This window comes from Toxotes jaculatrix, chromosome 12 (genome assembly GCF_017976425.1).
Source record: "Toxotes jaculatrix isolate fToxJac2 chromosome 12, fToxJac2.pri, whole genome shotgun sequence".
In the NCBI taxonomy this organism is placed as follows: domain Eukaryota; kingdom Metazoa; phylum Chordata; class Actinopteri; family Toxotidae; genus Toxotes; species Toxotes jaculatrix.
Window position 1 is genome coordinate 14,597,600 of NC_054405.1, and position 23,680 is coordinate 14,621,279.

General features: G+C 42.4%; 4 protein-coding genes across 11 annotated transcripts; 2 read left to right on the forward strand and 2 right to left on the reverse strand.

The window, feature by feature from the left end:
• Positions 1–364: 364 nt before the first annotated feature.
• Positions 365–6,043, forward strand: LOC121191156 (thrombospondin type-1 domain-containing protein 1). The gene is made up of 8 exons (XM_041052254.1): positions 365–503; positions 1,220–1,336; positions 2,245–2,639; positions 2,729–3,371; positions 3,881–4,042; positions 4,226–4,646; positions 4,753–5,287; positions 5,399–6,043. Exons 2-8 carry the CDS (start codon positions 1,285–1,287, stop codon positions 6,041–6,043), a joined length of 2,853 nt encoding a protein of 950 aa, XP_040908188.1. The 5' UTR covers positions 365–503; positions 1,220–1,284.
• On the forward strand, positions 5,960–16,666 carry tpte (transmembrane phosphatase with tensin homology). Of its 4 annotated transcripts, none has more exons than XM_041052262.1 (19): positions 5,960–6,070; positions 11,503–11,593; positions 11,772–11,852; positions 11,946–11,993; positions 12,106–12,267; positions 12,903–13,022; positions 13,445–13,544; positions 13,688–13,751; positions 13,878–13,942; positions 14,121–14,181; positions 14,270–14,351; positions 14,547–14,635; positions 14,754–14,815; positions 14,911–14,991; positions 15,347–15,452; positions 15,556–15,653; positions 15,737–15,832; positions 15,944–16,014; positions 16,128–16,666. In XM_041052262.1, the coding sequence occupies exons 2-19, from the start codon at positions 11,547–11,549 to the stop codon at positions 16,228–16,230; spliced, it is 1,536 nt and encodes a 511-aa protein (XP_040908196.1). In that variant the 5' UTR covers positions 5,960–6,070; positions 11,503–11,546; the 3' UTR covers positions 16,231–16,666. The 4 variants fall into 4 exon arrangements, with proteins under 4 accessions (XP_040908196.1, XP_040908192.1, XP_040908193.1 ...); XM_041052258.1 differs by lacking the exon at positions 5,960–6,070 and adding an exon at positions 10,880–11,024; XM_041052259.1 differs by lacking the exon at positions 5,960–6,070 and adding an exon at positions 10,902–11,035.
• Positions 6,985–10,767, reverse strand: fgl1b (fibrinogen like 1B). Of its 3 annotated transcripts, XM_041052267.1 has the most exons (10): positions 10,593–10,767; positions 9,382–9,434; positions 9,191–9,286; positions 8,680–8,914; positions 8,383–8,542; positions 8,127–8,224; positions 7,880–7,968; positions 7,664–7,789; positions 7,478–7,542; positions 6,985–7,165 (listed from the first exon to the last, which is right to left on the reverse strand). In XM_041052267.1, the coding sequence occupies exons 2-10, from the start codon at positions 9,385–9,387 to the stop codon at positions 6,985–6,987; spliced, it is 1,056 nt and encodes a 351-aa protein (XP_040908201.1). In that variant the 5' UTR covers positions 9,388–9,434; positions 10,593–10,767. The 3 variants fall into 3 exon arrangements, with proteins under 3 accessions (XP_040908201.1, XP_040908200.1, XP_040908199.1); XM_041052266.1 differs by lacking the exon at positions 10,593–10,767 and having other exon boundaries at positions 9,382–9,544; XM_041052265.1 differs by lacking the exons at positions 9,382–9,434; positions 10,593–10,767 and having other exon boundaries at positions 9,191–9,370.
• A 45-nt stretch (positions 16,667–16,711) lies between the features above and the next one.
• On the reverse strand, positions 16,712–23,334 carry smpd1 (sphingomyelin phosphodiesterase 1). 3 transcript variants are annotated; one of them, XM_041052256.1, is made up of 9 exons: positions 23,123–23,334; positions 22,688–22,928; positions 21,155–21,475; positions 20,459–20,739; positions 19,768–19,941; positions 19,213–19,384; positions 18,843–18,919; positions 18,263–18,408; positions 16,712–18,167 (listed from the first exon to the last, which is right to left on the reverse strand). In XM_041052256.1, exons 2-9 carry the CDS (start codon positions 22,889–22,891, stop codon positions 17,749–17,751), a joined length of 1,794 nt encoding a protein of 597 aa, XP_040908190.1. In that variant the 5' UTR covers positions 22,892–22,928; positions 23,123–23,334; the 3' UTR covers positions 16,712–17,748. The 3 variants fall into 3 exon arrangements, with proteins under 3 accessions (XP_040908190.1, XP_040908189.1, XP_040908191.1); XM_041052255.1 differs by having other exon boundaries at positions 23,036–23,334; XM_041052257.1 differs by having other exon boundaries at positions 23,026–23,334.
• Positions 23,335–23,680: the final 346 nt, after the last annotated feature.

The window sequence follows — 23,680 nt, forward strand, 5'->3', positions numbered from 1 at the left end:
CCAGGTGAGCGTCATTTTTGCACAAATGAACCTGCTTGTGAAGGCACTGCATGGACACGAATGGGATTCACATTTGTATAACAGAACCCAATTGTAAGAACCACTTTCAAACCAATGAATGAGCTTTGCTTCGTTTTTTTTTTTTGCAACGTTAATGCCTCCAGGCGGGAATGTAAAGGGTAAACCCATAAAAACTCAGTCTATTGGTTTGTAGGCTACATCGTCTTTACTGTGCCTCCAAAAAAAAAAAAAAAAAAAGCATAGTGAGTTGCTGATAATGTTCAACACGCCCTCTTGGTGACCGTAAAGTGACTGTGAGCGGCGTATCTCTCTCTCTCACGCGCTGAGTTGGTCCCGCCCGTCCCGCTGACTGTCAGTGAAATTTATTAGCAGTCAAACTGTCAGAAGAAATGTGTTAGCAGCGCATGGAGGGGCCGGTACTGCGGTTACCCCGTTGGAAGAGTGGAGAGGAATAGAGATGCTGCGCGGAGTCAACGAGAGTTGTGAGTAAAACAGCTTTTATTTTCTATATCTATCCAAAACAATGAAGTTTACGACCACTGTGTCTTAAAGGCAGAACATATGCTAATTGCAGGTTTACTGTCCAGTTTCATATTGGCACAAACTTAAAAGGTGGAGCGTAGAGGCTTATGGATTTGAAAAGAAGTGACATTTGTGATATACATATTCAGCCTTCGTGCACTTAAACTCCTGATGACAAACCTCAGATACATTTGATGACTATATGTAAATAGTGTTCAGGCTAAATTTGTTTGGGAGTTTGGGACCTAAAACCAAATCTTAGGCAAACTTCTTGACCCAGCTACAGTATATTAAAGAGTGTATGGATTTGATTTAGAAATATGAACTCTCGACTTGTGAGAAACAATCAGTGAAAAACATTTGTGAGCAACCAAACAAGTGGTCTATTTGATATTGACAATGCCCTCCTGTAGCTGCTACGCTTGTGTGATTACGGCAGCTCTCTATACCCATTGTGAAGATGGAAGGAAGAGGAAGACGCCACTGTAAATCCAGAGGACTCATGGCCACAGCTTCATGCTCTTGCCTTCCTGTTTTTCATACCTCAGATGGGTGCACTGCTGCTTCCATGCCTCCTCCTTTCTGATGACCTCTACGAGCACAGTGCAACCTGTTGCCTGCTTCTGTCTTGTGGATTATTTGTGACTTTATTTTGTGACTTGCCTCTGATTTGTAGAGGTCAGGGGTGGTGGAAGAGGACGGTCATGTGGTGTAGGAGAAAACAGAGGCACAGACTTCGGAATGCCACAGGCTGTCTCACTGCTGCCCTTCCTGCTGGTGCTCATGGGATACGGTGAGGGTCACTAAACCATCTTAATAAGATAACTAAATGTTTGAAAAGGCTGGCAGGATCATTGATTTTCAATTCATCTGATCAAGTAAACACATGTTAACTTAAATGGGCTACTCCACCCTGTATTCTACTTTGTGCCCTCATTGGGAAGTCGAGCAGAAGGAAAAGGCAGAGGAGTGAAGAGGGTAATGAAGGATCAGCCTCTTCCTCTTCCCACACCCTCTTTGCTTTGTGAGGATGTGAGGTTTGCACAACAGGATTACAAACTACATACACAATAGCCCTTAAAATGATATGCTACAATGCTACATTTGTACTTTTTCCATTTCAGAAGTACTGCTAAACAGTAAACTGACTTATTTTGTGTATGAAATCTGTGTCCTACTACTTTATGGATCCACAGAGTCTGTGCTGAAAACAAAACTGGGCTTATTATTTTGTTGTACTGAGCACATGCCATCATTTGTGGCTGTGTGGAGATTAAAACTGAAATTGATGTCACATGGACACGGGAAATATATCAATCGGCGTTTATATAATTTATTGTTATATAATTGTACGTGGGATTTTTTTTTTTGTATCGTAAATCATGAGGCACAATTATGTTGTCAAAATTGGCACTACATAGCAATTAAGTCACATATCTCCCAGACTGATGTCTTTGTGAACTGAAAATGACAGGTCCTGTTAGACATCCATTTTCCATACAGTCCAGTCATTAATTAGACAACTTTATGCGTAATTGTCCACACTTAAACAGATATTAGAAAATATCTGTTATAAAAAAAGATACACAAACACAATCTATGAGGTCACATTTTACCCAGATTTTGTGCCACATGAGTGAACAATAGGTAAAATGTTCTTTCCCATTGCCCTGTCTCACTTCTGTGCATCCTTTCCTGTAGCTTTTGCAGGGCTGAATATCTGGCCCTCGTTCCACGTCGCCCTTAGCAACGCCAGTGTATTTGTGGAGTTCAGCACAAAATCCAACATCAGCACCATCCGCAACACAAGCCTCTCTCTGGTCAACACGGAAAACAACACCACCCTTCTGACCAGGACTCTCCCCAACAACCAATCGGCCGGTCGGGTGGAGTTCGACTGCTCCTGCTTCCTGTATGCAGGAACTTTTAGGTTCCTGTTGAGGCAGACCAGCACCACTGCTCTTTCTCATGCTAATGGAACAGATGCCAATAGCGCGGAGAGCACCACTTGGTGGTGGAGTTCAGAACTGCAGGTGCAGTGGCCTACCTTTCACATCTCTGTGGAGAGGGCTGGAAACCACTCAGGGACTTTTCAGGCAAGGCAAACAAGAGACCCAGACTGTCAGACAAGTTGATTTATTGTGCTGCAGAATGATTCTCATACATCTCTTCTGTCTCTCACCAGGTTGGGATTTCCACTAATGAACATTTTCAGGCTTGCTCCAGCGGCCTCGACACTGCTCTCTTCCTGGAAGTCAGCTACGTGGAGCACAACCAGATCGGGCGAAACACCATCGACAAGGTCCGAACCCGCACACGACACACAATCAGACCCCTCCGTTTCCAGAGCATCGAGCTGTCCTGTGCTTTCCTGTTCACAGAAAGAGACTTCATACGAGTGGCTCTGCGGTCACCTCATACAGCACAGGAAGTCAAGAGCTCTGGTCCTCTCTACCTGTCACGTATCTTCTCCTATAAACTGCTCGTGGGAAACGCCAACACTTACCAGAGTGGCTGTGAAGGGACTATGACTGTTAAACTGATAACCCCACCGTGTGCTCACATCAATGGGAAAGTATTGCTGTATAAGGATGCAGGTGTTGGAGGAGGGGTTGCTGTTGGTGGAACAGCACTGATGGGGTTTAGTCCAGAGGAGCCCTCCTCTCCTCCGTTGGCCTTTAACTGGCTGACTCAGGGAGAGAATGAGACAGAATTCAACTGCTCTGTGTTTTACCCGGGAAGGAATAAGTACTGCTTTCGCTTTGTTTTCAACTTCAGTCGCTCCCCAAGTCCAGCACAGACCTGTTTGGTGGTTCACAAGACTGCAGGTGAGATTTGACAGATCGACACGTTCACACTTGGCAGCTGCCAAGAATACATGTACACCCTGCTCCTACTTGTTATTCAGCAGTATCACTGGAGCAGGTTTGCAGTGATTTGCTGAAGAAAACCTGAATTTTGAGGGAGGGAAAGAGTTGCATTGCTTTAGTCATCCAGATCTTCCAAGATTGATCAAATCTAGTGGCAGATAAAACCCTCTTACTAGTTGAGGAATGACCTCATTATAGAGAAGGCTAGTAAAGGACTAGTAAAGGTACAGCTGTTAAAACAAGAGCACAGAGTCATTGTTATAGATTTTAGAAATGCACAAGGTGATGGCTTCATAAGATCCACAGATCTATGTCCAAATCATTTTTATTGTCCCAAAATAATGTCAGTTTTGCATAAACCTCTAATAGTGAATTTCTTTCTGGCTTCCAATAATACAGATAAGGACACACAGGCTTGTAAATGACAGCATTTATCAACACTTTTTTTGATCACATGTTCTCTGCAGAGTCATGGGGGCCCTGGCAGCCATGGAGTGCGTGCAGTGTGAGCTGTGGAGAGGGAGTAAGGGAGCGAGCGCGTGAGTGTTTGCTGCCCTCAAGTGTGGGAGGGATGCAGTGCACTGGCATGGTGAAGGAACAGTCCCTCTGCTCACTGGAGGACTGTGTTGGTCAGTCATTTCACCGCTCATCTCTTTTTTCTTATTCCCTATCATTGTCCCTTGGTTTTCTGTAGAATTTCACTCATGTCCTCATCTTTTCTAGACAAGAAAAAGAAAGAACAAAAATCCTAAATCCACTGTGGAACATGCATACTTCACATATTTACATAATTGTCTCCCTTTCCTCCCTAGTGTTGCCCGCTCCTTCTCCATCCCTCCCCTCTACACCTGTTGACGTTGCACCCCTAGGTGGCAACATGGTCGTGGTGGCTGGTATCTCCCTTTGCCTGACTGTGATTCTGGCTACCGTTGTGGTGGCTGTGTGGAGAAAGCTCTGCCGGACCCCTCAGTGCAGCTCTGTCCGCAGAGGCTCCATGCATTCCCCTGGGGGACGCAAGCTCTCCGATGAGGCCTCCATTTGTGGACACAGCCTTCAAAGACCCAGCCTGTCCGACGGCCATGGTCCACCAGGGAACATGGGTGTGGGTGTAGCCCAGAAAGACAGGCCTTCCCTGGGCAATCAGCCTCTCCCACAGACCCTGGTTTTACCCCTCTCACAGGACCCAGAAAGGCTGTCTCCCACAGGTCAGAAGATGTTACCACCAATATTTGGGTATGTTTACAATATTATTTACTTTTATTACACATGTAACTTGTTACTGTCAAACTTATTCTGTCACTCCTCAGTCTCAGAAAATAAATTATCATTAACTCCCCAGTTACCGATTGGCTCAGCAGCAGCTGAAAGAAATGAAGAAGAAAGGGTTAAAGGAGGCCACACAGCTGTATCATGTCTCTTCAAGCCCAGTCCATGACACCTTGGTGGAGACATCTGCTTCACCCACCAACTCCCCGATTCCTACACCAACCAGTTTCGCTCATTCCGTCCTCCCTTTGGGCCTCCACGATGATGCCAACCACAACCATTTTCGTATTGCAGCTCCCTTCTCTGAGACACCATCGCAGACTTCGAGGGCCACGCCGGATAGACTAAGTCCCAGAGTGGAGCTGGTCTTAGGTCCTCCTGTCTCTACAAGTGGGGGCAGCTCAAAATGGCGTGACCGCACTGCCGACTGGGTCGAGATGGTAGAGAGGAGCGGGTTAGCAGGTCTCAGGGGAGGAGGAGATGCAGGAATGGGAAACTCTAATCACAAGAACCCAAATTTCCGCCGGACATCCAGTTTCAATGACACCAAACCCCAACCTCCATCCTCTGCACAGTCCAGACACTTCAGAGAACGGAGCATGACCCAGGTCACCTGTCCAGCTTTAATTATGTTTATCTTTATATTGTAGGTCAGATTTGTGTCGGCCTATTGAAGACATTTTTCAAATTTAACAAGGATTATACGTTGTCCTTTTCAGGTGGGATCTCGGACCCTTCCTGAAGGAAGTTGTTGGACCAAAGGAGGATGGGAGAGGCACCCATACCGCTCTTACCCCATTCCAGAGCATGGGGCCTCAGACTGGGCTAAATCCAGACCCCAGAGAAATGACCAGAGGAAGCCCTGGATAGAGACAGCCGTTCCCTCTCACAACAGTGAAGTCAAACATATAGGAACCAGCACAAACAGTATTTCAGCATCAGAGAAACAGAATAAAGTAGACCTCATTGGTACTGGGGAAAGGCAAAGGTGTGGTGAGTCTGGAGGTAGAGCTAGAGAAGGGATATCAGGTATTGGGGGTCCAGCCACAGGGTCTGCTGGTTCTACTGCAGTGAACCAGCTGAGTGTGGATAGGGCAGAGCGGGCTGAGCAGAACTGGAACCGTCGTGGGCCGTCGCCTATCCAGAGGAACATCCTGGCCCGGAAATTGAAGGAGGCTCAGTCATCCTCTGGGGTCAAGGGGCGGCAGCGAAGCTCCACCTTTAGTGCATCATCCTCTGAGCAGAGGAAAGATCGCTGCCGCTCTCTGCCAATGTCTGGAGACTACAGCAACGGCGGCAGCTCACCCTACAGGCTGAGTGAGGCAGAACAGAGGATGCTGGACCTTGATCTGTCCTCATCATAAGTAGGGGAGGAGCAGTAGATCACACAGGTTTGTACCACTACACCTGGGTGGAATTCCCATTGCCATTTACATGAATTCCTAACCCAAAACCTTTCTACTATCTGTGATATAGCCTTATATAACACAGACACATATCAGTGGAGATTGTATCGTATATTAAAGAGATGTAGGGACTTTGCTTATCTTTGAGAAGGAGAGCAGAAGTAAGATATTTAAGTTTATTTTATTTCAGGAAATGTTCTCCTATTTCATCTTTTTTGTCTTTTCATCTTGCTTTAATATTTCAATTTTTGATTGGCATTATAGTTGAACATATTTTTGTCTTGCACAGATAATGACTGTTCAGAATTTCTCTCTTGTCAAGACACTTTTGGAATAAGGTTTTTTGTATATCAACTACTGGTACAGTATTTAGCATAATAAGTCAAATTACCTTCTATCTGTATGCACTGTTCAACACGAGCTCCATCTATGAGTATTCAAAACAGTAGAGAAGACTGGTTAGTGTTATTGTTCTGCTGAATGTGCTGTTTTTATCATGCTGTGAAGTCATGCTGTGCTCTCACTATGATATTGTTTACTGTTTAGGGACATTTTGAATGTTTGATCTAAAGGATGTCAAACTTTTTTTCATGTGTTTTCTGCAAAGTGCACAAGTTAGAGCAACAGCATCCGGTGTATGAGGACAGTCAGATATGAACATCAGCAAGGCAGCGCGGCTGATATGCTGTTTGTTTTATTGTTTGAGTAATATCATACACTTTATAGAAAAGAAATGCTTACTGGGAAACAGAAGAGATTGTACTATCAACATCTGATAATAGTTTCAAGTAATGAAGCAAAGGGAGAAGTTAAAATATATAGAATTCATCAGTCTTTGCCCATATTTTTGTAACTTCATTCTGTATCACACAAGACTGGGATTGTGAAGCTTGATGTTTTTAAATTTCCCCTGCTCCGCTGCCCACAACGTCCAAGAAAACCAGAGGCCGCACCTTCATGGTGGTGTGTCTGAGGGAGTACCAAAGGCCTTTCCAGGTCCCCCAGACCACACCGTTGTCATACTGGCCCTTGTAGTTCCCTTTGCGGTAGAACTTCCCATTTAGGTTGGCTGAGTGACATCTGTAGATTGAAGGTCGGTACACAGTGTCACAGGTGTAATGTTTTCTTTAAGACAAATTGAAGTGATTCAACCTTTATCGATTTTAAAGCTTTAAAAAGTAAACAACAGCAATTTTTTACAATAAAAAAAAGAGCTGTGTTCTTAGCTTCACCAGTATGGTTCTTTCCATGATTCAGTTGGTAAAATAAAACCCAGTACAGAAATTCAAACAATAAACATCAAGTGGTAATGCTTGTGCAACAATCAGAGAGAAGTGGATAGAAGTAGATAGAACTGGTGATGCCCACTTGGCTTAATTTGAAAGATCTCACCTGTTGAACCACCATCCTGCCATATTCTCCTGGGCACAGCTGCCATGAAGGTAACGGTCATTGTCCTGCCAATCACCATCATCAGACGTTATCGCCGTGGTCATCTCCACATTATCAATAATCTTATAGCTATTAACACCCATTAAAATATCATTTTTGATCAGTAAAAAGGGATGGATGACTAACCTGATCCCTAGTACTGAACTGCATGCCACTGAGGCCAGCAGACCACTGCTCCACCATCCCCCCACCACCGGCCAGAGCATCTCCAGCTTGGCCACTGTAAAGTCCGTACTGTAGACGATACTTATCCTGGAATGGACATTAGAGCAAGTGATGTTTGCTGGGAATTACAGTTACATCTGAGAGCAAGGAACAGAACTGTACAATTGTTTTTCTTACAGCCTCATCCGTGATCCTGAAGTTTTCATAAAATGCATAACTCCTCTGTCCCTCCCAGTCCATTAGATCTATCTTCACCAGGTTCCTACCTTTAGAACAAAGAAAATCAGAGAATTATAAGTAGCCAATCAGGCAGAAGACAAGACTGTTTCAAAAATATGAAAGTACATGTGAAACAGGAACTTATTTTGCATTCTATTTGGGTTTTATTTTTTATTTCTTTTTGTAGATTTTAATAATTGCTGACCTTCTGAGAGCAGAGAATAAATGTGCTCATTCCCCAACCAAAACTCATCATTCCACAGCTTAAAGTCACCAAAGCCGTCTCTGTAGTCGACCCAGTCTCTAAAATGAGAATTAGGCAGATGTTTTATATCTAATGAAACAGCTGTGAAAGCTCTTTCAACGCCTACATTGTAATCTGATGCTTGGCTTTGCAAGGATTTGGGGACTTAATAATTTTCCCACATACTGTACATGGGATACTTTCTCTGCTTAAATACCGGTTAAAGTTAACTCTTCCATGTCGGCGTCTCTGAAACACTGTCCATCCTCCTCCATCGTCCATGTCACAGTAGACCAAAAATGGCTCCTGGTGTAATTTGGGTCTGATGCGGTAGAAACCACTTGGTGGTCTCAGTCTGTCAAACAGCTCAGAACAATCTAGGAGGACAGCATTGAAAAAGCCTTAAAGATTGCTGTGCTGCACTTCATGTTACATAATTAAGTAATTAAAAACTACATAACTATGATTTTACTTAAAAATACCCAAAGAGTGGGATGACGTGAGCTTTTCTCACCTTTGTCATGGACAATCAAACTGCCTGCTGGTGGAGGTGGTTTCACCAGTGTGTGGTTTACACCAGAGGGCATGTCAGTTTCAGGTTTAGTATCAGACACAGCAGGCTGAAACGGACGGAAATATTTGTGCATCCTCAAGTGCTCAACCTGCCAAGTTCCAATCAAGAGTTTGTTCTCCAGTTTCTTTATGCTGTGCTTGAGAGCCGCAACCTCTGGCCCGCACGAGACTGTCACCTTAAATGAGCAAAACCAGTTTCAGGTTATACATGACATTTCTAGGCTTGTTTTTAATATACTGGTATCCAGAGATGAGACAGCAAAAGTATAACTCTGCCCCTGCAGGGATCTATGAAACTATGTTTATTTATGCCTTTCTAGGAGTGACAGTTCTTTAACAGTCCAGCCTGTAATTAACACTTTTTGAAAAATAGATTCTCAGTTTTCATAGTCAACATAAAAATGAAGAGTAACATATCCTGAAGCCCTGAAAAAGTAGCATCATTTACTTACTGACAACTGGGTGGGAGAGGCCAAGGAGCACACCAGAGCCAACAACAGCAACGCTGGCATGACTTTTAGGAAGACGTTACCTGCTGCTATATCAGTCTGAAATAATAAATTAAATACTGAAAAATAAACCGAAACTGGTCTAGGAACTACAGATTTTAAACACTTGAAAAATCTCTGCATCACAAGCCTACCTTCATTTCACAACGCTTCCCCTTGTTTTCTCCAGGTTCAGTGTTCTTTTCCTCTAGAATATTGTCAGTATTATTTATAGGCTGGGCCAGTTCTGCATGGTCCACATTAGGGGATCCAGACTTGACCAACCTTGCCAAACACTGAACTCAAGCCAGTCTGCCCTTTTCCTCCTCTATCAAGAATTTTAGTGTTCAGAAAGTGTAGCTGATCCCAGAACTGCACATGGCCTCACGGACAGAACGTGCTAAGAGGACTTCATACCTTACATACCAGAAGTGCTGTCAATATTTTTTTTCCTTTCCTTTTTTTAATATCTTATTGTTTTGAACTAAATAAAGAACTAAAATGAATCTAAACTAAATCTATTTTATTTCAAGCACTGTTTTCTGTTGTGCTGTAGTTAGTCGCCGTTTCAAAAACTAGAATCAGTTTCATCCCTATATAAAGAGGAGAGCAGGGTCAACAGAACAAAAGAACATGTGGGTGAACAATCCTGTAAAATGCAACCATGTGAACATTAAGAGACACAACACTGTGAACTATTGAAAACTCATAATTTGTTGACAACGGGGCTGAATTGGGGCTGATTATCAGATTTAGGTTCTAAAATACACAACAAGCAGCACTTTTATTTTTTACCAGTCACAAGTTTCCTGAGCCTAAAAATATCTTAAAATTGCTTCTCTTATCTAACTTAAAGCTACCCAAAGGTAGTCAATCCAGAGTGAAAGCAGCAAATTCCCTTTAAAAGTGTGGTGTAGAAGGGCTCCCTCCTGTGTTACTTCTTGGCTATTGCACTATTTGCGATTAAAAAACTGCTGTATAACTTTATATTTTTAATGACATATTGACCATTTTTATTGTGTCCATGCTATGTTTTTCTATATTGTGTAATTTTTTAAAAATAACTTGGCTGGTTTTAAGCTGTTTTCTTTTTCTTTTCTATTTATATGTAGGCTTATAGATCTTGTGTGCATTTGTGTTTTAAGCACACTGAAAACAGAAACAATACACTTTACTGCTGGTGTTATATAGGATATATGTATACATACAGTTAACAATTTCAATTTTTGTTTATGCTTTCCCATGTGGTTTTGAAAAAAAAAAAACTTTCTCCAAGGTATTGTACATTCATCTGAAAACTGTGAAAGATATAATTTCCATTGTGTACCAATTTAGAAAAGAAAAAAGAAGAAAAAGAAAAGCAGACCTGGAGTCTTTGGCCTTTGGGAATGCACAGTGAATTAAAACCAGATGTTAGAGACAGGAGGGAGATGTGAGGAGAGGGCTGCAGCAGCTTGCTGGCCTACTTTTTTTTTTTTTTTTTTTTTTTTAAGTAAAAAGTACTTTAAATAGCTCTGCACAGGAAGGTGGTGGTCGGACTCAGTCAGTGTCGGCGTGAGAGTGACCTGGGGAGGAAGGATGAGCAGAGTACTGAGGGGCTGAGCGTTTTCTGCTGAAGTCCAGGAAGTTCCGAAACCGCTACGCCTGCAAAAAAAAAAAAAAAAAACCGATGAGAAATAGTGGATGGATGGAAGAAGAAGAAAAATCTACCCGGTTAACCTTTGAACCGTCTTCCTTTGACTGCACAAGAAGTCACAAGACTAACTCTCATATACTTTCACGGATGACAGTGCTAACAGTAAGCGAGCGGTGCGACTTTAGCTAGTTTTTTGTTTTTGGGGGGGGTTTTTTTTTTTTGGTTTTGTTTTTTGGAGGGTAAACAGACAGTCCAGGCAGGGACAGGGTTTTGGGGGAAAGGGCTGGAAAAAAAAGCGGGTGGTTTGTGTTGTTAAATCTTGCTGGTCGTTTGCATTTTACCTAGAGGTAATTATGAATCCAGGATACTTCACTGTCTTTGAGCGGTTCGCTAATTTCTCGCCTGCCTAATTTGACATTAGCGGTAAATCAAAGCGCAGGTCGCTTAGTAATTAGCTCAAGGAAGCTCGAAGTTCCTGGATGTTCATTAAGGATTTTACGATAAAAGTCTGTTTGTGTCTTTGAAACAGTGTCAGGATGTGTGTTTTTGTTTTACATTGTGACCGTGCAGGAACATGCTGAACAGTTTTAATGTTTTGCTTTGTTTTGGGTTTTTTTTACACTTTTGTCCTCAAATGCAGAGACAACACGTTCAGAGCAAAGCGAGAAGGAAGACACACACATCATGTCCCTTGTCCATTTCAACCCAGGGTCGGATTCAGGTGTAAATGGGTAAGGAACATGTGTTTTTCATGGGAATATTAACCTTTATTCTGTGTTTGCAGCACCTTATAATGTTTAAACTGCAGCTGCTGCTGGTTTATATGTGACTGTAGTGTTGTTGTTTTGTATGGTTTTATATATTTTGTGGGGGGGAGGATGTTAAGTCTTTTTTTTACTTGTTACTTAGAAACGTTGCAAAGATGGAAGATGCTGAAGTGGAGATTGATGATGGAAAGGATGAGATTGTGGTGCCAGACACTATCTACCAGTAAGTTTGTATCACTGGATCTTAGTATGGGAACCTTTATTTAAAATAAATTTACCTGTACTGAAAAGTATTACCCTTTGCCCTCCTTTGCAGCAATATCCGCAAGAAGATCACACCTTTTGTTATGTCCTTTGGATTTCGGTGAGTGTGAGATATTGGGTAACTTAGAGTGGAAATTTCTCTATCGTGGTTCTTTCTTTCCCTGGTAGTGTTTGATGGTGTTTATGATATGATGATCTGTCTGCTCCTCCAGTATATTTGGAGTGATTTTGATCATAGTGGACTTTGTGCTGGTGATTGTGGACTTCTCCCTGCCGGCCAAGAGCAGAGGGGCTGGAGACGCCCTAGAGGCTGTGTCCCTCACCATCTCCTTCTTCTTTCTCGCTGACGTTCTCCTGCGGGTCTATGTGGAGGGGTGAGTTGAGACAGCGAGGCGTTACATGCAGCGGTATAGGTGATATAACCACTTGTTTTTCAGTCTGTTTATGATAGTCAACAGTCATGACTAATTTTTGTAATCTCAGCACTCCCCCTCTAGTCTTTGCAAACCTTGTGTTTATTACACATTGGAGGTGGATACAATATACTTGTTCAGTCTGATTCATTCTCTATATTCCCGACAGCCCTTCAATAAATCTTACCTTTGTGAAGCTGGTAATGTTAATTATTTGCTGGCCGCTGTGCTAGAAGGGGGTTTAATTCATGCACTAGCTTTTGGTGTTGCTGAAAAGGATTGCAGTATATTGTAAAAAAGTACCGTTTGCTTGTGAATGTGGGAACATGAAATGTTTCGAGGAGTGATGCAAACATTCCTGGAGTCCTGTGTCAGCAGAAAGTGTGATTAGCTGTTGAACAGGAAGTTAGGCAGAGGAAGCCCAACAGGAAATGTATGGCATGTACTGAGCTGATCCTCTGGAAGCATAACAGCTAAAGAGTACTGTTACAGTGTCACTGAATAAATACAGTCTGTCTTCTAAGCAGTCAGTTGACGCTGCTTGTTGCATGATCTAAGCATTTTTCTCAGGTCAAGTGTCTCATGCTGCCTTTCAGGTTCAAAGTGTACTTCAGCTCCAAGCTGAACATCGTAGATGCCTGTGTTGTGGTACTCACCCTGGTGGTCACCATGATCTACACCTTCACTGACCTGACAGGCGTGAATCTCATCCCCAGGTACCTCCTTTCCTCTACGTTCCCTGCTAAGTACACAGAAGCTCTGTGGGGTTCTCGTGGAAGATTTGAATTTACATGTAAAATAATTAGGTTTAGTTCTGATTACCTGGAAATTCATTTATAATGATTCTCATATTAATCTTGTGCCGATGTAAAGTCGTGCAGTGACTTTGCTGCAGGGACACACACACACAGGTGTTTTCACATATGTTGAAGCCTGATTGGACCTCAAAATACTGATCAGTAACGTAATATTGATTTCAGCCATTTTGCCTAACCCTGAAGTCACCATACAGTATTTAAACTGTCCATGCTGACCATGCTATCTTATAATACTTATGAGTTCATTACATCAATACCATTAAGATGTTCTGTTTAGCGATTTGAACAAGTATATATGTTTTTCATTCATTTTCCATCAGGGTGGTGACGTTTCTTCGTTTCCTGAGGATTATAATCCTGGTGAGGGTTTTCAGACTGGCAGCTCAGAAGAAAGAGCTGGAGAAGGTCACCAGGAGGATGGTAAGGCAGCACAGCAGACTATGAATGTCTGATGTCTTTGGGTCCATTGAGTCTTCTGGAGTGTAGAATTAGGGTTGGCAGTAAGAATAGAGAGAAGATGTCTTCTACTTCCTGTTCCTTTACTTTTTTTTTTTCCCCCTCAGGTTTCTGAGAACAAACGACGTTATCAGAAGGATGGATTTGACCTTGACCTCACGTATGTCACAGGTAGCTGTTTTATTGTTGTGTAAAACGCCGTACATGCATGTCAGAAAACACATCTAAAAGAGATCAATAAAAATTATACCTTTTAAGAAGTAGAACATTTGTTTGGATCTTTTCCCACCTCCGTAGACCGCGTCATCGCCATGTCTTTCCCCTCCTCTGGGAAGCAGTCCTTCTACAGGAATCCAATTGGGGTAAGTCTGTGCACCTGACACCTTAAAATCAGTCTCAGCATGCATGAGGTCATCTCGCTTACTTATACTACTAATATCAAAATTAATTAATTCATGTGCACCATTAACTTAGTCCTCAGACAAATTCACACACACCTCCACAGGTGCTTTAACCCAGTCCTCCTCTCTTTCTGTGTAGGAAGTGGCCAGGTTCCTGGACTCTAAACATGAAGGTCGCTATAAAGTTTACAACCTGTGCAGTAAGTTAGTACATCCTCTCGTCACATGCACCGCGTTGCCTCTCTGTAGAGCTACACGAACCGTATCGGTATCATGTTTTGTTTGCAGGTGAGAAAGGTTACGACCCGCAGTTCTTCCACTACAGAGTTGAACGGGTGTTCATTGATGACCACAACGTCCCCTGCTTGGAGTGAGTAACATTTTCTTTTACGATGTCTCACTTTTGTTGCACCACATTTGCTTAGTCGTTCTAGTCATGTGTACTGACTCCAAACATTTCCTTAAAGTATTATGATCACCTACAGAAACTGAATGAATCACAAACAAGCATTACTTGTAGAATAATTTGTCAAATAAACATTGAGTGTTCTACCGTCTGTCTCAGGGACATGCTGAGATACACAGCCAGCGTGAGGGAGTGGATGTCTGCCGATCCCAAAAACATCATTGCAATTCACTGTAAAGGAGGGAAAGGTGACACCAAAGATTCCTTGGATGTATTGCTGTTGAAAAAGTGTAACTCGTGGTGTACCCTGGACTGGCTGGCTAAAAGCCATATGTAATTTGATCATGATTTTTCTCTGTTTGACAGGACGCACAGGTACTATGGTGTGCACCTGGCTCATTGACAGTGATCAGTTTGAGAGTGCACAGGTACGCCACTTTAAGTCTGACACTTGTTCAAACAGGGATTAATGAATTAACAGCTGTAGACTACGTCCTTAGATTCGTTTCTGCTTGTCCACCAGGACAGTCTGGAGTATTTTGGTGAGAGAAGGACAGACAAGAGTCGGAGCTCCAAGTTTCAGGGAGTGGAGACTCCCTCTCAGGTGGGAACAGGCCACTCAAGGACCATACTTATTATTTGAAATTTTACCATTTCAGGACTACACTCAAAGCCAGTGTGTGTAGAATTTTAATATTTCTGACCAGTTCCTCCCTGTGGTGGTACTGAAAAATGAACTGTGGCAGAATGGTGAAACTATCATTGCCTGTCCTTTTTTTCCTTCATTTTTTCTTAATCTTTTTCTTTTTAAATGATGAGAAAAAGATTATTGCAAATCAGTAGTTAGCATTACTGTTTTGCTTGTTAACGCCCAGCAGTATCATGATATGAAATGTCCTCATAAAACCTTAGACATGGAATAATGAGTGAATGGGTTTTATCTCTGTTGTGGACCACAGAGCCGGTACGTGGGCTACTACGAGATCATGAAAACCAAGTTCAACCGACAGCTGCCTCCACCTAAAAGCCTCAGGATCAAGAGCATCCGCATCCACTCCATAGCAGGTAAGAGCCAGCAAACCAGCAGGGCACTCAAAAGAACAGAACTTCATCCTTTAAATGTCTGTTTGTGCTCATGTTAATACCTGCTGTATCTGCTCTTACCCAGGTGTGGGTAAAGGTGATGGCAGCGATCTCAAAGTGAGGATAATTGTGAGGAAGGAGCTGGTTTTTCAATGCGTGTGTGCCAAACAGGAGAACTGCACAGTGAGACTCACACACTGGGCCCGTGCACTCATCAGGTCGTACTGATTCATTTGTTGATTTGGTGATTAACGCATTTCTGGTAGGTTTTTCCCGACGTGGGCAACAACGCAGCAGTCATCAGTCTACAGAACGGGCCTGTGGTTGAAGGGGATGTGAAGGTCATGTTTGAATCAAGTGCAGTGAGTACTTTACACCCTTACACCATTAAACTGCAAATCTGAGGAACACTCATGTTTGGCTCGATTGTCTTATGATTCAGTTTATCTTCTGTTTTATATCATAACCTTTAGGGTCTTCCAAAAGGATACGAAGATGTTCCGTTCTACTTCTGGTTCAATACCTCCTTCATAGAGGATAACAAGTATGTTTCTGTTGCTCTGATGCAATTCTTCCTGTTGCTTTTGACTCAGAAGTTTCAGTTTCTGACTGTGAACTCTGCACCGCCCCCCCCCCCCAAACAAATACCCTCCACAGGCTGTTTCTACCCAGGGAGGAACTGGACAACCCACACAAACCAAAGACCTGGGACCTGTACAAGGAGGACTTTGGTGTCACTATGCTCTTCTCAGAACCATAATAAAAGCCCTTTTAGAAAGATGAAGAGAGGAAAGTGGCTCGTTACAGTTGTACATTTAATGATGGATGCTGAACAGAAACTGGTGGATCAAACACTAACTGAAATGAACGAGTCATAAAATTAGTTAAGATGTTGCTATAGGCTTATAGGCTTTGATGAGATGTGGCTCTTAAACTGAAATGTACAAGAAGTAATGTGTGAGGAAGTACCATCAAATATCTAGTAAGGTTTTCCAGTGAATTACCTGAAGTCTGTGGTGACTTTTTTATGTGTCCTAAAATAACACTGAAAAAGAATCAGAAACACATTTGCACCTGATGAAATTATAACAGTTAATTCTTATTACACTATGAGAAGCATTTAAATGAATGTGCGGCGTTAACTTTTGAAAAATGTCACCGACGTACTGCTGCAAAATAAACAACTTTTTAAATTTTGTAATCAATATTTTTCTCTCACAGCAAACAAGTGTTCGAGTGTCAGATTTCATCTTTTATTCATAATTTATACAATCTCTTTAAATTATTGCTCATTTTACAAATTGTATTTCTTGTCATGCTCATGTTACGCCACAGGCTGCATACATCAAGATCTGAGAACCTTCCCAAGCTCGTCACACTTTGGGTCGGTCAGATTCGTTCTCTATTAAACCTGGAAGTTAACTAGCCAACAAAAGAATTAAAGTGCAGATAGAAGTAAACCTCAGTGAGAAATACTGATACTTAGGTTTGAAAACTTCTTTGCTGAGGCAGATGGTGCTGTGCATTAAGGTGGATGCTTTACTAATTGACCTACATCCCCACTGTGGTGCCGAAAGGACTATCAAAATTACTGGAACTAATTTCCTGAAAGCTGCATAACAACTCAGCAAAACCCAGTTCTGATAAATAATTGCTGAAGTCGATTAATCCACCACATTCAATAAACTAAGTGGCCTACTGAATCATTTTACAACCTTCAAATCTCTAACCAGTGTTACATTATTCTTGCATTGTGGGACAGGGCAAAAGGTCAGACAGTCATTTTGACCAATTTACAAGAAAACATTTTAAAAACTTTTGTTTTTGTTTAGATTGTTGTTAAGGATGGATATGTTTAAGATTAGTTTCTCTAACGCAAGGCACCCAGTACAGTAGGACCAACAAAAAATCATGACAACTTTGAACCTGCTACATAATCCCTGCCATTCTGTGCATTTCAAGTAAACAGAACATCGTTCCGCACACTTTCAAGCAGTTTTTACACAACTGGCATTGCAAAAAAAAACCCAACCCATGTTGCCAAACACAATCAGTTAAGTGTCTTTGTAAAAACATTACTGACAACACAAAGGGTAACTGAGAACTGCCAGGTTTCCAAAATCTGGATCAAATGTTACAATAATGCATGACTTAACAATTACATCAATCCTTGTTGACCCACCAGCAACAGGAGAAAAAATTACCTTCTGGCTCAATTTGATATTTTGGTCATATTGCTTTTTCCCCCACCCAACCATTCAGTCCAAACATCCTCATATCAGCAAAGAGTTTTTCTGGCAGCCTGAGCCAAGCTTCCTCCAAAGCCATTGAGGAGATCGCACTGCTCCAGCTCATCGTAGCGCCCGCTTTTCAGAAAGCAAAGCAAAGTGGTTTTGCAGGTCTCCTTGCACGGTTCCGACACGTGTCCTTTGAATCTTAAGTACCAGAACTTTTGGAAGACTCTGTCCTCATTGATAAAGGTCTGAATCAGACCATGGTAATCAGAAGGGAACAGACTGGAAAGACCATAGGCCTCAGTGGCACGGTACAGCAGTGTCCATTTGGGGTTTGGGTCGGGGCTGAGGGGTGCCCCTGGACTGTGGTTTGCCACTGTGAGGTTGAGAATGTAGGTTTCATGGTCTAGCACTAGCCGAGAGCTGCCTTTGTAATTCCCATCAACATAGTAGACACGGTATCCTGGAAAGAGAAAAACAATTAAATGTTTTTTTTTCCCTGTGTTGTTTGTTCCTTCTGAAATTTTAGGACATGACTCAGCTAGTTTATGAACTCACCTGGGTTAAGATTAACATAAGTAGTGGCACTGGGAGCAATGAATGCCACTCCCAATGGGCGGGTCATCTTCTCCTCGTCATAAAACATTTGGAACTCATCCAGATGTGTATGGCCAAAAAACTGTCCAGCAATTGTACTTTCATATCTGGGGGGGACAAAAAATTGAGGATGTTAAACAAGAAAAAGAGAAAACTCATCTCATCTTTCTTTTTTTTTTTTTTTTTAACTAAAGTAGACACATAAAACCACATAATACAACAACAATACTCTGTATTGATCACCATACACTGGCATTACTCTTAAAGCAGACGGCAGCTAAGACAAACAAGTAACATTTTTTGACACTGGGGAAATGACTTCATGACTTTCTGTGGTCTGAAACTTCACTGACAGTCACATAACACTTTCACAAGAAACAACTGCTGAGTGTACAGAACTTAATCCTCGTTCCCTCAGTGAGAACAGCGAGTAAACAGGACAGAAAATGATCGACTACATTTGTCTTAACTGCACTACAACTTCAGTTTCTAACAGTTCTGGGATTCTGTATTTTTACAGTTGAATGATCGGCGTAGCTACCTGTTGACTATATGATAGTAGTTCCAGCTCCAGCTGCCAAGACACAGGCCAGGTGGGATGTGACCAATAATATGTACCTAAGTAAAGGAGGAAATGAGGATTATTATACTAATAAAAAAATATTTTTTTATTGCCATCTCATGCTCAGTACCAGTTTCTACAGGGAAGTAAAATTTAAAAAAGAGAGTTAAGTCATTATCCAGATCAAGGATGATGATTGAGGTGGGACATGAACCTGAGGCTCATTAAAACCATACTGAGACAATGTTCATTCAGTTTCACAATGTTAACTCACAAAGTCCTCTTTCTGTTGATAATGTTAAACCTTCCCAAGCTGTGCTTTGTTCATATTTTGTTTTTTTACTCTCACCTTCTCTCCTTTGTCCTCACTGGCCTGGAGTATATGGAGTAGCCACTGCAGCTGGTTAGCAGGGTCAGTTGAGTTCACCATCAGCCAGAAGTTTTCTCTAGCACAAAAGTTCATGTTGAGAGAGACCACTCTTAGACCAGGTTGAATTTCCACTGTGTAGAATCCACCATATCTGAAAGGACAACCAAAGACATAGCTGAAGGACTTAACTACTGGACACAAATTCTCCTGATCAAAAGACTCTGGGGGAGTCTCCCGTCCCCAAAACTCCAAAACCTTTGTACAGGGAACGATGTGCAGAGACATGTGACCACTTCTGTTTGCCAGAAGCTGTGGAATGTGAACTACAGCTAAAGCAAAACTGCAAGAACCAACATGTGAAAAAAGCACAGTTCCTACTTAATGATCTAAAACAAATCCTTTGCGAGATGTTCATTTTTATTTAGTAATCGCATTTAAGTCTTATCAGCATGGTGGCTTGACCTGCACAACAATGTCAGCACACAACCGATTAACACAAATTTTAGATAAAACAAAAACATGACTATCAAGAACCTTAGAGTCTTCAAAGCCTGCTCTGGTAACCATGCAGACCATTCCTCTGCCATCGTATTGTAGAGCCAGGTAGAGGATCTGTTGCCATGAACAAAAGGTGGTGGGAAGCTGTTCACTGGCGTACTCTCATGGTTCCCTACAGCAGGGTAAACTGTCACGTTAGGTCCCAGGTGTCTGCACAGAAGACAAGAGGAGGAGGAGGTGAAAGTCAACAGCTGTTTGGATCAGTTCCAGGTGAACCATGACAATCATGTGATATAAGCAGCAGCAAAAAACATCCAGAACGCTATAAACAGGCTGTGAGTCAGAGGATAAGAGCATCTGAGGTTAAATTAGAGCAACTGCATTATCCAGATATTCCAATTGATCTAGCACAGGGGTGTCAAACTGTTCCACAAAGGGCCGGTGTGGCTGCAGGTTTTTGTTCCAACCAATGAAGAGCACACAGTTTGACCAATCAACTGTCTGAAGACTGAGATCAGTTGATTAAATGAGTCAAGTCTGGTGTGCTGCTGCTTGGTTGGAACAAAAACCTGCAGCCACACCGGCCCTTTGTGGAACAGGTTTGACACCTCTGATCTAGCGGCTACTACGATCTACTGTGATAGATGGACTATACATCCACTATGTGTGATATTAGCAATATGTTTATCTTGTGTCAAAAAAAAAAACAAGTCAAAGTTGATCTTACTTGCGGATGAGCCTGGAGATGACTGTAAGCTCTGACAGCTGTTGTTTCCTCGTCTGAGACCACACGTTGTGTGCTGGTATATCTCCGGTCCAGTAGACCCAGTCCCAGGGTCCGGCTTTGGCAACATTCTTCAGGAGGTTTTCCACTGTACGCAGAGGCAGGTCACACTTGCTGTAGGTTCCCCAGTACCCAGCCTCTCTCCGCCTCCAGCTGGGAAAGCCCGTGTCCTTACGACAACACAGAGGGTCCTTGCAGTCTGCGGCGCTGCCAGCTTGATACTCCTGTCAGTGGAGATTTTTTTTTTTTTTTTTTTTTTTTTTGAAGCAGGAATTGATCCAAATCAAAATCAGGTGACCAAAATCATGCCACCATTTATGGTTTAGGCATTCCAGATTTCCTGGGAAAACTCCAACATTCCCCAGGTAAATCAATAACTTCAACCTTTTACATGGTATGACCTTAATACAAAGATTGAGGTCATTGACTTCATACTTTCCACTAACAATATGAAACTGCATTTAATGCACACACTTTCTGACAGACAAACTTTAAAGCACGACAAAAAAAAAAATCTGGCATGTTATCATATATGTTAAAAAGGGATAACCAAATTTGCCTGTATCAAACTGTGTACCAGCATTTGCTGTAATCAAGTACACTTCTGATTTGGCAAATCTCTCAGCGGCACACACTCACCTGGTCCCAGTGGATGTCAGTTAAAAACAGGATCCTGCTCCGTGGAGAACCAGGTTTGGGAAGAGAGGGTGGTATAACAGGGGGCTTGGGGGTCTTTGGTAAGGTGATGTTCCAGGGTGCGTAAATGTCAAATTTGCCACAGGAAGGTCCCACGAGCAGGGCGCACGCTTCGGTGGGCCACAGCAGAGACTCCTGCAGGGCCCGGATGAAGTCGTCCCTGAACAGCTCGGTTATTTCCCGACAAACCAGCTCATCAGCCAGATGAAGACGGATACATGCCTCACCTACTGCATGTGCTACTCGCTCTTCATTTGCATCACTCTAGAGGAGGGGACAAAAAGGCAGAACAAGATTAAAGAAGTGGGTTGAAACATAACGCTCTACTGACTGATGTAAAACCCTTAAACTTCCTGAAAAAGCAGCCAAGCTGAAACCAGACTGAAGCTAACTAAAAAATCCAACTTTGTAGACCACAAGCATGATGCTTGTAATATCTATTACATATCTATTTTGAATTTGAACAATAAAACAAATGAATCTGGCCAGTTTAGAGAATGTGTTCCTGAGATGGACAGGAGCACTTAAGGTCCTAAAAGAGACCATAAGATCAAGATGTCTGAAGCATGTTTTTGTGCTAAATCATCAGTCAACACTGGGGACAGGGAAAAAGATGAACTTTTTAAGGAGCAGAACAAGAAGTGGGGCTTCTCCATATGAGTGCCCTCAGTATCACATGCTGCCTTTGTTGGCAAACTTGGGTAACCCTGTATAAACGAAGTCACAATAAAATCTGTGTTAACCCATATTAACTGAGGTCACAAAGTAGTATATGTGAATTAAACAACAAGATGTGAATTACTCACATTATTGTCATGCCAACCTAACTAATCTCGTATCATAATTTAATGAATAAATCATCTTGAATTTTATACATTTCAAACACACAGACACCACAACAATCAGTGAAATATCAGTAATATCAGCGGTAATTTGGCCCTCAGTTCAGTGTATGAAGTCAGAACAGAATAAAAAGAAGTGGATAAACAAGAAGACAAGAACAAAGCAATATTTTAAATATTTAAAACGCATTATTTAAAAGGTTACCTTTACATTTATCTCTGGTCCAAATCTCATGAAGGCTATAAGGTTCCTTTTTTGGGGGGTTAAAACTGTTCATGGAAGATGCTGAATCAACTTTATTTCTGAGGCTGTGGTCTGCGGTTCTTTGAACTGTTGTGTTATACTGAGAGGTGTGGTCTACCATCGTTAATAGAAAATGGGGTGGACAAAATATTACACATTAGAAACACCTCTTTGTACGATGAAATACAATCCAGAATACACAGCATCCAGGGTAGTTGAATCAACACTTCTGTTTAAGTTTACCTACTTCTGCTCATTTAAGATTTCTGACTTCCTGGGCTAGATCTTACTGGTTGTAACTTTTCTCAATTTATTTATATGGAATTCACTCTGTGTGGTGCATCAGCGTCCTCTTTAGTAACCTGGTTAAGAGACATGTTAAAGCATTACCAGAAGGGCGATATCAAGGATGGTGAAGACAGCTTTGCACAGGGGGCAGGTGACATTTCTCCAGTTAAATCCGACCCATGAGCGGCTGAAGTGCTCCATGAGCACCAGGCCGGGCTGACCTGAGGTCTGCGAGGGACGACAGGACCCAAACAGCGGCCACATCAACAGCAGGGTGCAGGTTAGCAGCCGTGCGGGGAGTCTCATTTTCCCGACAGCAGGTGTCCTTTTGAGAAGGCAGCCTCTGTATGGGACGAGAACAAAACCAGACACACAAAAAAAGCGAAGGGCGTCAAGGAAGTTAACATTCAGAGGTGTTAACTTACAAAAAAATTACTCACACATACACACCCGCAAACAGAAACTATTCCGCTGAGTGCGAACCGGCAAACGCCTGGTAACAAAGTAGCTAGCTAGCTTCCCCCTTTGCTGCTGTACCTCCAAAACAAAAAAGTGCCGACTGGAGGGGTCGCGGTCGTGGTCGTCGTCCTCCGATTGTGAGGCCCGGGATCGGTGAACACAGGCAGGTCAGGAGATGCGATACAGTCCCGCTTCTACCTCCACAAAAAAAAAGTAAACAAAGTCTACAAGTTCATGCTCGCAGAGCTCGTCAGTCTGCCTCACACTGCTTGTTATGATCCGACTCTCACTGTTCGGTCTTGTGAAAGGCACAGAAAGTCAGCTGACTCATCACGTGCCCAAGTTTTTTTTTTTTTCGCCTCTCTTCCGAGCAAATTTGTGGCACAGGCTGCAGCTGATTGGTCACCTAATTGCACCAGAAGAGAGGGAGGTTACATTGAGTTTTGAGCCCTAGCCTCCCTCCCCTGATTTTACCTGCATGCTTACACTGTTTTCTCTCTTTTCATGCCTCAGTCCTTCATCATAATGTCAATCATAGTTCCTGGCACAAAAATAACCGTGAACATATGTTAACTGTACTCCCATCTATCCCAGAATAAACTCAATAAATAAGAATCTGCAGCCCTAGAAAGATCC

Coding starts and splice junctions, on each gene's coding strand:
- LOC121191156 (XM_041052254.1), top strand. CDS start 1,285: ATGCCACAGGCTGTCTCACTGCTGCCCTTCCTGCTGGTGCTCATGGGA. Junction 4,043..4,225: donor CTCACTGGAGGACTGTGTTG/GTCAGTCATTTC, acceptor TTTCCTCCCTAG/TGTTGCCCGCTCCTTCTCCA. Junction 5,288..5,398: donor GAGAACGGAGCATGACCCAG/GTCACCTGTCCA, acceptor TGTCCTTTTCAG/GTGGGATCTCGGACCCTTCC.
- fgl1b (XM_041052265.1), bottom strand. CDS start 9,370: ATGCAGAGATTTTTCAAGTGTTTAAAATCTGTAGTTCCTAGACCAGTT. Junction 7,969..8,126: donor TTATTCTCTGCTCTCAGAAG/GTCAGCAATTAT, acceptor TTTGTTCTAAAG/GTAGGAACCTGGTGAAGATA. Junction 7,543..7,663: donor AGTTCAGTACTAGGGATCAG/GTTAGTCATCCA, acceptor GGTGATTGGCAG/GACAATGACCGTTACCTTCA.
- tpte (XM_041052262.1), top strand. CDS start 11,547: ATGTCCCTTGTCCATTTCAACCCAGGGTCGGATTCAGGTGTAAATGG. Junction 14,182..14,269: donor TAAAGTTTACAACCTGTGCA/GTAAGTTAGTAC, acceptor TTTTGTTTGCAG/GTGAGAAAGGTTACGACCCG. Junction 15,833..15,943: donor TCATGTTTGAATCAAGTGCA/GTGAGTACTTTA, acceptor CATAACCTTTAG/GGTCTTCCAAAAGGATACGA.
- smpd1 (XM_041052256.1), bottom strand. CDS start 22,891: ATGAGACTCCCCGCACGGCTGCTAACCTGCACCCTGCTGTTGATGTGG. Junction 20,740..21,154: donor CTGACATCCACTGGGACCAG/GTGAGTGTGTGC, acceptor CTCCACTGACAG/GAGTATCAAGCTGGCAGCGC. Junction 18,920..19,212: donor GTGAGGACAAAGGAGAGAAG/GTGAGAGTAAAA, acceptor TCCTTTACTTAG/GTACATATTATTGGTCACAT.